At 42.0% G+C, this 15,766-nt stretch overlaps 1 protein-coding gene and 1 long non-coding RNA gene across 2 annotated transcripts in view; one reads left to right on the top strand and one right to left on the bottom strand.

The window, feature by feature from the left end:
• The first annotated feature begins 297 nt into the window (after window positions 1-297).
• LOC121439981 (killer cell lectin-like receptor subfamily B member 1B allele C) lies at window positions 298-14,384 on the top strand. Its single transcript, XM_041640664.1, has 6 exons — window positions 298-382; window positions 6,163-6,261; window positions 7,099-7,172; window positions 8,401-8,541; window positions 8,882-8,997; window positions 13,993-14,384. Exons 1-6 carry the CDS (start codon window positions 298-300, stop codon window positions 14,138-14,140), a joined length of 663 nt encoding a protein of 220 aa, XP_041496598.1. The 3' UTR covers window positions 14,141-14,384.
• LOC121439989 overlaps window positions 10,145-15,766 on the bottom strand; it is a 21,558-nt gene continuing 15,936 nt past the window's right edge. The window contains exon 4 of the long non-coding RNA XR_005973316.1: window positions 10,145-10,226. This is a non-coding gene — a long non-coding RNA (uncharacterized LOC121439989). The remainder of the gene's footprint in view (window positions 10,227-15,766) is intronic.

The raw sequence follows: 15,766 nt of genomic DNA, 5'->3' as shown, positions 1-15,766 counted from the left end.
TTATAACCGACAGAGGGACAAGAACAAAAGAGACCATCCCAGAAATATGTTTAAAAACCAAACTTTGTGTCCTGTATGTTGCAATTCTTTGTTTAAAAAAATAATAAAAAGTAAGCCCTGTGAGCAGACAGGCACCACGGTCAGTAACTATGGAGAAACCCTCAGCTACCAGTGTGGGTGGGTGTGGACCCACACAGCAGAGAGTGCGCAGTGGACTTCCTTTTTCACTTATTTCAACTCACAGACCTTGGAGTCTGTTCCTGTCCACAAGTTCACTGTCAAGTCCCCCCACCTACAATGGATGCATCAGTGGTCTACGCTGACTTAAACCTAGCCAGGACCCAAGAGCCTAAGCAGGCATCCCCTCCAGCTCCTCTCCCAGGTAAGCAGCTTTTCTTCTCTGGCATTTAAATTATCTTCCAGAGTTAAAATTTTCCTCTGAAATGTGTGGGTTTAAGTCACTGCTTTGAAGGTGAGAAGCAGGTCTGTGTCTATGTTAGTGTTAAATACTGTGGCAGTATGCCTGCAGAAAACCACAGTTCTGGGAAGGTCATGCATTCCATTTTTATTCGATTAGGCAGCAGAAAACCTGAGCATCACTTCCCCTATTCAGACTTTGTTGAAAATCCTGAAGAAAGAATATTTTACTTACATGAGCCACGTCGTGTTTTAAGAGATGTTGATGCAATCAATTGCCAGTTCTGAATTCACCTACAGAATGTGATCACTGTGGCCCAGCTGTACAGAACAGCAACCTCAATGTCCCTTCACAGTGCAGAGTGTAGATTTAATGGCTAATGTCTTTGTCTCCCAGAAAGGAGGGTAATCTTGGGGAAACGTCACAGTCAAAATCAAAGACTTGAATTAAATCAAAAGCTACTGTTGCTGTTGCTGCTGTTGCTGGTGCTGCTGCTGCTGGTGGTGGTGGTACGTGTATTTTTTTAAAAAGCTGGCTGTTTCTATCTTGCAAAGTATAACAGTTTTAAATGGATGTACCACACAAGGTACCAAAGCCAGTCAGGAATTAACCCTTTAACAATGACTGAAAGTAGCACTCTTGTCTACCAGAGGATTTAGTGATACGAGCTAAAGAAAAGTGGACAGTTGTTCAGATGTAGCACACAACCTGAGGATGGCCGAGATGTAAGAGCTCAGGAGCTCAGGCAGAAAGTCTATAAAATGATCATGACACACGATTCCATTCTGCTGGCTAACTGAATCCACTGACATTCGTCTTAAAGCAGTTGCTTTCCAATCTGACGATTCTATGTGTTATGACACGTGGACTTCCAACTCCAGAGCTTCTTGTTAGAACTGTGTACATTGCCAAAGCTGGAGTCAAGAAGAAAGTCTTCGAGTCAGCAAATAAGCTTCATTATAATGCTTACATAGGGTGAACAGAAAGTGGAGGGAATTGCTGTTTTGATAAGTGTAGGGAGAATTCGTAGCAACAGTAATTTTGTTGTTGAGAAAAAGCAAGTCTTGGTTTTCCCATCATGTCTAGCAAAAGTGGAGAAAGACTGTAAGAAAATGAATATAGAGAAAGATAAGGAGGCTCTTCTCAAACTCTACTGTCTAAGATCCCAAGTCAAGAAGACTAGAAAAAACGTATGTAGGAAAAAAAAAAGATTAGGGAAAAAATCATTATTTTAAACTTCAATAATCTGGGAATAAAACTGAAGAAAAACAAAACAATAGTAGATAGAAACAGAACATAGCGTTCGGATAGAAAATGTTGATGCAGAAGCATAACTGTGAAACCACCAGGACGCATTTAGCTAAAGGGCTCACACCATGCTAAATTCGAAGCACGGTGATTAGATCTGCCAGCAAAGAGAACCGGAAAGGGGGACGTGAGTAGTGACCTATTTTGTTTGTGGTCAAAAGGCCAAAGATTTGTTTTGATGGCTCAATGGTCATGTAAAAATATAATTGTAATAGATAAAAATGCCTCTGGGGTTTATTTATTCACTCAGAAATAACCAATTACTATGAGACAAACATTGCTCTAGACACTGGGGAAACAGCCATGAAGAAACAGGAAAAAATCTTTCTCCCTGTAGATGTTATATTACTGTGAAGGTTTAAATCAGTGATATAAATACCCGTGTCAGACAGTGTGATTTTGAATGCCAGCGAGAAAGCATTTAAATGGAAATTAAGATTTTTGCCATTAGAGTTGGCATTCTGTCAAGCAGAGTGATCAAGGCAGGCCTTTCTGAGAGATGATGCTGGCCTCAAGCCCTGGAAGTCTCTGGAGACCAAGGCTGAGTATCTGAGAGAGGAGCCTTCTAGGCAGCTGCACCTGCAAATGCAGAGGGAGAACAGGACTGTGATGTGGGGAACATGCATGCCCGGTGTGCTGTAGAGATCAAACCAGGAGGAATGGTGACCAGTGGAGGGATTTGGAGGGCATTCCATAGGTTCAGATGTTGAGGGGAAAGCCACTGAAATGTCTGGAACAGTGGAGATGACTTAGCTTTCTGTGGGTACCAAAGCAGGTACTGCCACAGAGCCAGTGTTTACAAAGCCCCTTCTGTATGTAACTCCAATAGTAGAGCAGAGAGTACGGGGACGACAGGAGCTCTTTAAATTTTGTCATGAATGGATAAAGATTTTTTTTAAAGTCACCTAAGAGGCTTTTTACCTATAATTAAAACAAAAACAAATAAAAAAACCCTCACTTTATGGAAAAAAGAAAGGAAGAAAGGAAGGAAGAAAACAATATTTATTGCCAGTTACCACAGGCCAGATGCTATGCTCAGGAATTTAGAATAATTGTTGCCTACAGTCCTGCCTCCTGTCCAGGACACTCACGACCTACACAGCAGCTGTGGTCAGCCACTAGCCATATCCTCAAGTCTAACACACTGCCTCCTTCCATGACAGTTCCGTCACCTCTCTCCATACTGCCCTGCTCACTGTCCACAGCAGGTTGCTTGCAGACCTCTGCATGCATGCTGGTCTCTTACACAAAATGTAGTCCTTATAAGTAACCTGCTTGCGTATTGCTGCATGCTTCATATAATCTGTAGATACTGACAGCACCGAGGTTGCTTTCACAGCCATGGGAATGGCTGCTGTGGAGTATTTGTTAGAGACTAAAGATGGAGAAAGGAAGTGTGCTTTCCACACAGAAGCAGCCTTCTGTATGTGACAATCTGCCATCTGTAGCTAGTTGGGTCTACAGATACTACACCAAACACGTGTTACAGTGTCCATGACTCTTCTGGAACACCTTTCTTCTTCTCTCTCTCTTCACCCCTTCCTTTTCTTCTTTCTCCAGTGGAAAATTTGCAAAGATACTAACTCATCTAAGTGACTGTCCTGTCTCAATGCTGGTTTAGAGACTAGAGACAGTTGGTCATTGTCTTCAGTCTGGATTAAACTATTCAGTTGTCTGGGATAATGTAAGAAAATAAAATAAAATGTATCTAGAAGAGGTAGAAATTCATATATAAACAATTCTGGTAAATACAATGAATAATAAAAGACAAGTATAGTAAATAACAGCACATCTGATTTTAAAAATTTAACATGAATTCAAAACATGTATTCATTTACATTAACATTTATATTACAATTACATTAATATTTAGAAAGATATAAAGCCAAAAGGAAATATGTGTTAATCAAAAATCAAAAGGTACTTTGCAAAAATAAGGAAACCTTAGGAAGGGATGTGGTTCATAACTATGATACCAACCAGAACCTGGGAGGTGGAGGCAGAAGATCAGGAGTTCAAAGCCATTCTCAACCACATAGAGTTAGAAGTCAACCTGGACAACAGGAAACCCTAGAAAGTACAGCAAAAAGGCAACTAGGAAAGTTTTCTTAGAATTTATAAGAACATTATGAATGTAGATGCTAGAGAGCAAATAAGAGCAATCTGGTATTTTAATTAAATTAGAGTGATAGAAGCTAGCTAATGGTTCTCCATAGTATTTTCATAAATAAACCAAAACAATTGTTACTATGTTTTATATGACACCCATGCTTTTAAAGTTGCCTAAAGTCAAAATAAACTGTCTAAATCATGATACTTTATGAACACATTTATAACTAAATGTATTTGAACTCCTGATATACATAAGATATTTATTGTGTAGTAACTGCTATGGTCACCAAGAAAAGCACAGATACAGGACCTGGTATTTCACCAAGGCAGTATTGTAGATGCATGTGTTATAGCACAGAACCCCCTTAATCAACAGTTTCAATCTGGTACACTTTCATAATTTGTAGTCAACAAGTTGATAAATATTAATCCAATGGTTAAATAGAAAAATCCAGGAAGGAGTAACTCTGTGTCTTGAGCTGGACATTGTTGTGAAGGGCACAGTGAGCACTCCCACCGTCTTGGTCAAGGCATGAGTCACTCCTCACCACCTTTGTCACGGCTCTTCTTGGTTGTCAACTAATGCCTGGAGTGTAATTAATCCAAAAATGAGGGCATGTTTGCGATCCTGAAATTGAGGCAGGAAGACATCTGGCCTTTAAGGCTGGATGACACATGCCTTTATATCAGACCTGGAGACTGGAAGGCACACCTTTAATCTGGGCCACACCTTCTGTTGGAAGCCCATAGAAGGACAATGGAAGAAGGAAGGGTGGGGGAAGGGCTGCTTCACCTGCTTGTCCTCACCCCCATAAGCACATTCCTTCATCTCCTTCTTCGAGATCCCAGCAGAGCAGCTGAGACACCAGCCTTGCAGAACTCAGCAGCTACTAGAGTCGAGCTCTCCATTCATAGCCAACATTGTTGGGCTGCAGCCTGAAAGTCCTCCCAGTGAATTCATATATATATGGAGAGAGAGGGATTCATTCTGTAAATTCTGTGACCCTAGATAACCCTGACTAATACAGCCTGCCAGTCACCCAGGCTTGTGATCAAATACCTCTCATTTTACTGAATAGTGGCCTCAAGTTGTGAACTCTCTGAACGCTGGCAACACTCCTGCGTCAAAGGGAAGCCACACTTGCTTCCTCTACATGAAAAGGTGAAAAGACTCCATTTAAGGAAAGGGAAAAAAAAGAAAAATCAAAACAGATTTTGCTAGTACATAGCAAGCTGTGAAAGTCACAGCCACACTTATGCACATACTCAGTTAAGACAGAAAACTCCCTTGTGTTTGCCTGTGGGAAGCAATATTCATAGCGATGGCTTCTAACCACAGCTCAGCTCTCCATTAAGAGTTGGAGAGCTCGATCTTTGCAGATAATGGGAGAATAATGTAGTTAAAATGCTGTAAACAACACGGTGGCCAAGGCCACTGGGGTCTGCTTAGAGTTCCAGATCAGCCAGGGCAGCATATTGAAACTCTGTCCAGAACAAACAAACCACACAGGTGCCTAAACTTTATTCCAAGATGGAGAAGATCATTACAGACAACAGTGAAGCAGGCCCCATGTTAAATATTAGAATTGCTATACATCACCAGCACCAAAGGTGGTACTTAGCCAAAAACTAAGGTGTGTGTGTGTGTGTGTGTGTGTGTGTGTGTGTGTGTGTCTGTACCTCCTATAAAGGAAGACACTCCTTCTTGGAGGAATTGCTGGCTCATTCCCATAGCAGAACACATACTTGTTGATGGAGCTGCGGGCCTCTTCCCACAGCCCGGCTCCTGGCCGCCTTGCTAGCTTATACAGCAAAATAACAACACACAAACTGTATTCATTTAAACACTGACTGGCCCATTTCTATTAATGTGTGTAGCACCGAGGTGCGCTTACTGGGAAGATTATAGCCTACGTCCATCCTGGGTCAGAGCTTCATCGTGTCTGCCCGGGAGAGGGGAGCATGGCGTCTGAGCTTACTTCCTCTTCCTCCCAGCATTCTGTTCTGTTTACTCCACCTACATACGTTCTAACCTATCAGGGCCCAGCAGTTTCTTTATTAATTAACCAATGACCTTCCTCCATCACATACTTTATTTTTGTACAGCACCCACTCAGCAATTTTCAAGACATCTTCTTCATCAATTGTTTTACCTTCCTACCACCCATTTGACCCAATGTAGAATTCGTAGTAAGGAGGCTAAGAAAGGCTCTTTTCTGCACCCCACCCTCAACATGAATCCAATTGTTCATGTTGATCAAACTACCACATTGATTGCAAACGCTCTCAACTAGATTAAAAGTGTGTTTTCTTTAACTTCTCAGACAGCTGCCGGTGCCCACGCTGGCATTGGTTGGCTCTGAAACTCGGCTGTGTTGGGCTGATCCTTCTTGTCCTGACTGTGATTGGACTTGGTGTCTTAGGTAAGTGAAACAAAAGCTTTTACCTTAGAATTCTCTCTCTAGCCTGGCAGTGGTGACAAAGGACTTTAATTTCAACATTCTAGAGGCAGAGGTAGGAAGAGCTTTGTGAGTTCATAGGCCAGCCTGGTCTACAGAGCAAATGCCAGGACAGCTAAGGCAACACAGAGAAACCATGCCTTGAAAAACAAAACAAAACAAAATTTTCCTCTAGTTCCACCATAGTATTTCGGCTTCTTCACATGAACTGGCCACCCTGAGCCTGGGGGAGGAACAATGACGGGCAGTTACAGGACAATATCCCCTGTTGCATTTCTCCTGTTTTGGAGAATCACTATGGGGATGACACATGTGCACATAGAACTCTAAAAAGGTCACAAGTGTGACAAGATAACAATAACAATGAAAACCACAATGCCTAAATATGAGTTTATAAGGTGTCTGCCAAACTCCAGAAGACAGCCAGCAACCTATGCTTGGTGCGGGTGTGAGCATCCTCACCCCACAGGGGTGAAGTTCAGAGGTGGGAGAGGTGCATGAGCTCCACAATGCCCTTAGAAGCTAGCCGAGCAGCCGGAACAAGGGGCCCTGCTCCCTACAGCACTTAGATGTGGTGTAACCAACAGCAGTGTGAACCCATTTGTTCTGTGCTCTTCTGGTTCTCTGTTCACTCTGTCTCCAAAGTGGTCCCCTATTAACATGTTGCTAATACATTGTCTCCTGTCCATACTCAAGCTTGTTGAGTTGACTTCGTTTCCTGAAGTGATAGATACAATATCCATTCCATTGTATGTTAAATGTACATTTCACCTTCTTCCTGTGTTTTCTATCTACCGCTAGTACAAAAAACGCCAGTAGGAAAAGGCATTCAAGAGAACAAGATGAAAACAACAGACGAAAAATGCAATGTGAACGTTTCAGAGAGCAGTACGAAGGCAACAGGTAATTTTGATTTCCTGATTTTGATCAATACCACATTACCTTTCATCAAGGCTCACATCATGGTGGGTCTGATGTTCGAGAAAACGGACATAAAAAGGTCAAGAACTTGTCAAAAGTCATGTGACTGGTAAGTGATGGCATTGGAAACTGAAGATATGTGATCTTAAAATCTAGCACCTTGGCTTCCTGACCATGCTGCCTCAGCCTGATAGCACAGTTGATTACTACAGACGAACAGCAACTTAAAAAGTAAAATATGGAGCTTCAGAGACAGCTCAGTGCTTAAGAGTGTTTGTGTGCAAGCCTAGAGACAGTAATTACAGCTTCAGCATCCATGTAATGAACACCCCAGGACAGTCACTGAGGTCTGCCTCCTTCCAGTTTTAAAGAAATCAGTATTAGTTTCACATTCAATTAGAGACTCTGCTTCTAAAGAATAGGTGGAGAGGGACAGAGGCAGAGACCTTACATCCTTCTCTGGCCTCCGCACGTGCATAGGCACATGTACTTGTACACGCATGCATTTAAGACACACACACAGAGACAAAGACATGGAAGACAAAAAAATAGTTTGATTTAGAGGAATTCTTTAGAGTCAGTATTCTAATGCTGTGCAGAGACACCATGACCATGACAACTCTTGTAAAGGGCAGCATTCACAACAGTTTCAGAGGTTTAGTCCATTGTCATCACAGTGAGGAGCATGGCACCATGCAGGCAGACATGATGCTGGTGTAGTTGCTGACACTTCTATATCTGGATCTGCAGGCAGCAAGATGAGAAGGATACTGGGCCTGGTTTGGGCTTTTGTAACCTCAAAGCCCACCCCCATGACACACTTCCTCCAACAAGGCCATGCCTCCTAAAGTGGTACCACTCCTGATAACTAAGCATTCAAATATATCAGCCTATGGGGATCATTCTTATCAAACCACTACAATGAATATTTGGTTGTTTTAATCAAAATTTCATATAGTTAACCTTGTCTGAAGTTAATTAAAAGAAACAAAAATAAAATAAATTCTGTGTCATTTGTATTTCTTTGATGTGTCATTAACAGTGATCTTGTCCCAGCACATGTTACTGTGTGTGTAAAAGTGTGTGTTAGCAAAGCAACTACTGTGTGTAATTGGCTGTGGTGCAGCAGGGACAGGGTGAAATTCACCATGTCTGCTCCTCACTTCAGAGAGTCCAGTCCAGCTAAAGTGCCCCAAAGACTGGCTGCCACACCGAGAGAAATGCATACTGTTTTCTCAAGAGAACGGTGTTTGGAAGGACGGTCTGTCTAACTGCACTAGAAAAGGAGCCACTTTGCTGCTCATTCAAGACCAAGAAGAACTGGTGAGTTGTTCTATAAAATAGAGATGTTAGCACATCTCTGAAGCTGCACCAACGTCTCCTGACTTAACAGATCTTCCACACAAAGGCAGTGGAGACTTTACATTATGGAAGCTTATAGTCTGAGAGACTAGAGGAATATGTGAACCAATAACTGCATATGTAAGGTGGGTGTCCTAGAATTGTAAATGCTGGGCACAGATTCCTCAAGGGAGGAAGAATGAACTGTGCTGAGGACTCAGGACGGACACAGGTGACACTTGACCTAGGTGTCGGGAGGCTGTGGAATACGAGTCACAGCACACAGGCTCAGGTTAAGTCCTCTCCTCTGTTTTGATTGTAGAGCTTCGTAAAGGACTTGATAAAGAAAAGAGGACATTCATTTTGGATTGGACTAAATTACACCTTGCCAGACAAGCACTGGAGATGGATAAACGGCTCTACTTTAAGCTCTGATGTGTGAGTATTGGAGGAGCTCACTCGAATGTTCATTTCACGTCATCTTACTGTAGGGCTCCAACACTGATACCAAAGATTAGAGATGTTCAGAACAGTCTGAAAGTACGATTCCAAAAGTAGCTGAAAATTTCCATGTGTGAAAAGATACCAGCCTTTTATAAAGTCATGTGTATGCATATATGTACATATGCAAGTATGTATGTATGAGATGGAATTTTAAGGCCAGGAAGCAGACTAACTCCTTTGAAAAATGGCTGCTTAGAACCTCAGCACACATTGCTCTTTCTTTTATCTCCTATCCTTTTCTACACTTTGCATGGAATGTCTTAAGCAGCACATTAGCTATTTGCCCATTGGTGTCTTGTTTTCCTGTTGTGTGAGATTGTCTACACAGTCACAAACGCAATGAAAGAGCTGATGCTTCATAGTTAAGTTGTTTATTTTAGCAGAATGCATGATTATTGGCATAACAAGGAGCAACGTGTCACTGCTCCAGATGTGGTAGGAGCTGAGAGAACAGAGCCAATAAATGAGGTGGACTAAAGCCTCGTGCAGCAGCCGGCTTTGTACAGAGCAGCAGCCGTCTGTACTCTGAGGGTTGAGACAGTTCACATGAGCAAAGTTCACAGGCTTTAGCTGTACACAATAACAAAGACAAGCTGAGCATGACAAACATGCTCTTCCAGAGACGCACACAGAGGACACCTTGAATATTATTGATTACTAACAGTAAGTACTAATAAGTAATCTGAAATAAGCCCACTCCTTTCTGTTGTGCCTGGAGGAGCGAGAAAATGCATTCCAACCACATTTCCATGTTTGGAAGGAATTGAGTCACAAGACTCTTGTCCTGCTTTCTTGGAATGTTCTCTCAATCACTCAGACTTCTCCTTACCTGAGTCCATTTCTGGACCTTGTCCCATCAACAACGTATTTATGTTTTTCATAAGCAAAAGCAAGCAGGATTCAATCAAATTTCTGTACAGAGCTTTCAATTATTTTTTTCAAAAGAGATAATGTTGAGAATCATATTTCAGTAATTGTGCTAGTGAGTTTTATTTTATACCAACTTGACACAAGCTAGAGTCATCTAAGAGGTGGATCTGAGAACATCCATTGAGAAACTGCTTCCATAAAATCAGGTTGTAGGCACGCCTGTAGGACATTTTCCTAATTAATGATGTAAGGTCCAGTTCATTGTGGGTGGTGTCACCCCTGGCCTGGAGGTCCTGGGTTATATAAGAAAGCAGACTGAGCAAATACAGTGATCAAGACAGTCAGAAGCACCCCTCCATGGCCTCTGCATCAGCTCTGTTTAAGTTCCTGCTATGTTTAAGTTCCTGCTCTGACTTAACCTCAGTAACTCTCAGTAAAATAAACTCTTTTCTTCACAAGCTACTTTTGGTCATGCTTTTTCATCACAGTAATGGTAGCCTTAGCTAAGACACAAATCTTGAGTAAATTTGTGCACATTGCACAAATCAATACTTAAAATATTCCTTTTAATCATATAGAATAAAAATGTAGAAATTTAAAGAATGAAGCATACATAGGCTTATTTACAGATAACATATTAAGTATAGAGATTATTAAATAGAAAAAATTTACCTAGATAGTAAATGTGACACTATACAGGACCACATTTTGAATTTTTTTCAATGAACGAGATGTTAAAGTGAGGATTATTTAAAAACAAGAGTCCTGTTCCAGAATATATTTATAAAAACAAAAATATACATATTCTATTTCATAAAATCTATCCTGATATTTCCTAATGCTTTCTGAGCGTCTTACTTAGAGTTACTATTGCTGTGGCCAAAAGCGAGTTGAGGAAAGGGTTTATTTCCTCACTGTTCATCACTGAAGGAGTAAGGACGGGCACCTAAAACAGGACAGGAACCTGGAAGCCGAAGCCAATGCAGGGGCCATGGAAGTATACTGCTTACTGACTTGCTCCTCATGGCTTTCTCAGCCTGCTTTCTTATAGAACCCAGAACCACCAGCCCAGGGGTATCCCTATCCACAATGATCTGGGCCCTCCCATGTCAATCACTAATTAAGACAATGTCTCACAGGCTTGCCTGCAGCCCTATCTTATGGAGGCATCTTCTTATTGAGGTTTCCTCCTCTCAGATGACTCAGTGGTGTCAAAGTAGCATAAACCTGTGACAATGAAGACTATTTTCAACATAGTACCTATAAAGAAATAGAACTATTTGATGTTAACTTATACTTTTCATGCAAGGCAAGGTTTGATTTGTGAGGTGTTCCCTACTAATTTCGTCCAAATATTTAGTGAATTTGTGTCATTTTCATGTACCGTTTCCTTCTATCTCTTCTACTAAAACTCTTCTTATTCCCAACAAACTCTCAAGTTCCTCTCCTACTGTGTGTGTGTGTGTGTGTGTGTGTCTGTGTGTGTGTGTGTGTGTGTGTGTGTGAATGAGAGAGAGAGAGAGAGAGAGAGAGAGAGAGAGAGAGAGAATTATGTGACACTATTTCTATGGAGATAAATGTCTACTGACCCCAGATAGGGAACCAGTGACAGATTAAAATAACAATACTACCCAAGTCCAATCTGGTAAGCCAGTGAGTTCATTGTAATTACTTGTAAGAGTATGAATGAGGGAGTATTTACAGAACATAAATGACACAAAGACAGTTGATCACTGAAAACTCTCCCCAAACTGGTGACAACTCATAACAGCTGGAATCTTCAAGCGCTCTGCAGAGCTTGTAGGCAGTTCAACTGGTGAGACAACTTCTTCTCACCAATTCTTACTGTTCATATAACCTTTGGGTAGAAAATGTGTCCTGCGTCTGATCAGTTTCAGGAGCTTGTTAAGACTTTTGAGTTGTTTATTTTCTGAGTTTTAGGGAACTTCCCTTTAGAACTTTCTGAATCTGAATTAGTTTCCTTCCAGGATGGAATTTTTCAGTTCAGAGGAAATTGCTATACAATTGTGTGGGGGTGGGGGGTGGGGAGGGGGGAGAGAGAGAGGAAGAGAGATCCATTGAGTTTAATTGGCTTGCTTGCATGAAATAAACTGGGAGTTAGTCCCTGGAGTATAGGCAAATGAATAACGGCTATGTCATTGAAGAAATTTACATCTCCACATCTAGCAACTATTAACTACCTGTATCCTCTGTCTGGGGTCTCAGATCTCCCTTTCTACCAGTGATGGAAAGATTGCCATCCAGTTCCCAATCTGTCCAGGTCTCATGCAGGTAATCATAGCAGCAGTGGCTGCATGAATACATCAGCCACATCAAGTTCAGAAGACACATCATGGACATCGTCCCCACCCTCTGGCTCTTACATTCTTTTTGCCCCTTTCCATGACGTTCCCTGTCCCACTTATGGCTGAGCATTCAGTGATCACTTCCAGTTGTCAAATCACTTCTTACTGCAAAAAGAAGTTTCTGTGATAAAGACTGAGAGCAGCAATAATCTGTAATAAAACTTATGCATTTGGAAAGCAATTGAAACATTTGTCTAGCAATGCAACAGAAGTGTGTTCCCATATGGGTTTGATCAGACTGGTAGTATAGGCATAAATTCCATCCTGTTGAGTGGGCCTCAAATCCAATCAGCACAGAGAGTGGTTGGTTACTTCCATAATAGTGACTTCTTGTCACTATTGCTCCAGTGGTTTAAGCAGGTTGTTATTGTAGTCTGTGGGATCCACAGCTAAGTTGGAATTGATGATTCTTCTTACTTAGAAGCCTGCATAACACTTTTCTGTGTGAGTGTGTGCACGCACACGCATGTGCATGTTTGTGATGTAACATGCTTATTTTATTGTGATTCACAGTGATAATAAAATTGTAAGGCACATGAAGAGTATGGATTAAGCTCAGTCCATCTGTCATTTTTACTCTGAGTGTAAAATGATGCTTTAAATATAACAGCCATCAGGTAAGTCTGGAGCCTGCTGAGCTACAGCAGAAAGAGCATTGGTTAAGCCCTGCCTTTGTTTTAGCTTCGACCCTGGTTTTCAGAAAGGAAAAAGTAACCATTTTCCCTGAACGATGATTTGAGAAATTAATAAAATAATGTTAGAGGCCTCCCACGGCCTGGTAGGTGAAGGCCTAGGAAGCCTCAAAGGCATTTTGAACAGATCAGTCCTAAGGAAATCATCTTTAAAACTGAATAAAATCCTGAAGCATGGAAGAAATAAGACAAAGGAACCTTTACAGTGGAGGGAGTCTATGGTATGACTAGCATCCAGGCAGGTGGGTGAGAGCAATTTCTCTCTCAGACCCAAAGGGCTCCATGAAAAAATGACCAAACAAGAGAGAGCATCTGGGAGGAAGTCCCGCCCACTGTCACACACCCCCTTTCTGTTTACCATAAATTAGTGCATTTTGAACTCATCTCGTCCCTACAGTTAACTCTAATTTTACCTGCACTGTGTTTGAATTCTTGTTTTGTTCACACCTGCAGTGTACCATGGGAGACACGGGAGCCATGTATAAGTACTAAATTAAATACTCCCAGGGATAAAGGGACCACTGCCGTCACACAGCCTTAGCCTCTTCCCTCTGTGGATGCTGAGAGTCTGTAGAGCCACTAAGCACCGCTGTGTTTATCTGTTGTCACATGTTCATGTATACATGAGCTCCTTCCCCAAGCATTGGCTGGTTATAGCCTATATATTTAGGAGACCGAAGTTTAGCAAATTGAGGCGGCTTTTTTCCTTGCATGACATGTTAGGAGTAGAATAAGATTCAATTGTGTTTTCAAACCTTCTCCTTTGTTATATCAGATGAAGGTTTTTTTTTTTTTTTTGGCTGCAAGAATTCTTCTCCAGTTGTAAGTAAAAATGAAAATTATGCTGGAGATTTGTTCACATAAACCTTTATCTTTAATGTTGGTGTATGTTGATACTCTAGGTTTACTATAACTAAAAACTATGTATTCTACAGTCCTTAGAAGTCCAGAGGAAAACATGTCCAACTCAAGATAATTATGAGAAAATCCCAAACATTAAGAGTGGCTGTTCTCTTCCTCCTCAAATTGAACATCATAGGCGATGCTATAAGAAACAGCTGTGTCGTTGTCTCAAAGGACAAAGTGGTTTCAGAAAGCTGTGATTCAGAAAACAAGTGGATCTGCCAAAAGAAACTAAAACATCTCTGAAAACACATGTAATGACTCCTGCCTGCGAATCCCGTCTTGATTACTTTATCATACAGATCTCTGCCCTCCCTCTATCTAGGCTGCGGGCCCTCCCAGTGTACAGCAAATTGCTGTGATTCTTCCAGATGCCTCTGTCTGGTTTCTTTATTCTGTAAAGGGGACAAGATGCTGATTTGCCATTCTAAGAGAGTTGTTCTGTGGAAAGACGCACAGGCAAGCTGAGGGGCACTGGATTCTAACCCTGGAGTCTGTATGACCTTCACTGGTCTCTGTTCCTGAGAATCCTGCAGAAAACTGTTTGCAGAGTCCTCTTCTCTCCATCCCCTCACGCAAAGCCAGCACACACTGATGAAAGCCTTTGCTCTTGCCTGACCCCAGAAGCCATGGTTAAGAGACTTGGGGAAAGGCCTGACAGTGGTTTGAATGACACCTACAAAAGCTTAGATAAACTGAGCTCTGGTCATGTGACATCCCCACCAGGACATGATGCACCAGCAGACCCTGGGCCATGCTGGCATCTTGGCGTTGGGTTTCACAGCTTTAGAACTGGCAGAGATGAGCTTCCTGCTTACCAGGGAGGCAATCAAATGGACTACGGCTGTGTCTTGGTTGCTGTGTCTCCTGATGTTGCAATGCTCCTTTGTGGACAGAGACCTTTGAAGCTGCAGCTGGGCTCCTCCTGCTATGTAAGAAACTAAGGCACCAGGGCACTTTCCCAATGACCATAGATGTCATCAACAATTGTGCTGATGAGCAAGCAAGGGATAACTGTGCAGACATCTTGGCCCTGGAACAATTTCAGCAGAGTAATTTAAATGAAGCTGGCTCCCAAAGGGAGGAACTTGACATTGGTATAAGAGAGAGGGGACCATGAGGAACTTTAAAAACCTCCACCATGTAGAGCCCAGTGGGCTGCCAGCCACCTCCAGTCTCACCTGCCTTGATAATGTTCTGGAGTTTTTTATTGCTTTGAGTCCCTTTGCTTTGCTAAATAAACTTGAGCTTAAACTGTGTCTTAGCTGACTTCTGTCTGTGGAAAGACAAAATGAGAGGAGAAATCTTTACCCACTGAGTTAGTTAACCTTTTACCAACCTGACACAAGCCAGGCTCATCTGTGCGGAGTGAACTCAGTTAAGAAAACACCTCCATGAAACTGGAGTGTAAGCTAGCCTGCATGGCATTTTCTTGATTAATGATTGATATGACAGGACCCCCACTGTAGGTGATGTTGTATCCCCCGAGAAGGTGACCCTGCATAGTATAAGATGGCGAACCCAGTAAGCCTGGAGGAACAAGTCAGTAAGCAGCCCGCATCCTTGGCTTCTACTTCAGTTCCTGCCTCCTGGTTCCTGCCCTGAGTTCTTTGCCTGACTTTCCTTCCAAGGCTTACTGTAAACTATAAACTGACACAAACCCTTTCGTTCCCAACTTGCTTTTGGTCATAATGTTTATCATAGCAACAAAAACCTGACTAAGATACCCGGTGATGAAATGGTCCACATGAGATAGTTACTGACAAGCACAAACGTGGTGCAGGAGAGATGGCTCAGAGGTTAGAGCTTCAATTCCCAGCAACCACATAATGAGATCTGGCACCCGCTTCAGGCCTGCAGGCTTACATGCAG

This window comes from Microtus oregoni, unplaced genomic scaffold (genome assembly GCF_018167655.1).
Source record: "Microtus oregoni isolate MIOR12 unplaced genomic scaffold, Mior012 000002F_ref0000024, whole genome shotgun sequence".
Taxonomy (NCBI): Eukaryota; Metazoa; Chordata; class Mammalia; order Rodentia; family Cricetidae; genus Microtus; species Microtus oregoni.
The sequence above is the reverse complement of the archived record's forward strand: the minus strand, read 5'-3'. Positions and strand labels throughout refer to the sequence as shown.

Bases quoted from the DNA above. Each gene is read 5' to 3' on its own strand.
- LOC121439981 (XM_041640664.1), top strand. From the start codon at position 298: ATGGATGCATCAGTGGTCTACGCTGACTTAAACCTAGCCAGGACCCAA. The intron at 383-6,162 runs GTAAGCAGCTTT...TTAACTTCTCAG, and splicing joins CCCTCCAGCTCCTCTCCCAG to ACAGCTGCCGGTGCCCACGC. The intron at 7,173-8,400 runs GTTTCAGAGAGC...AGTCCAGTCCAG, and splicing joins ACGAAAAATGCAATGTGAAC to CTAAAGTGCCCCAAAGACTG.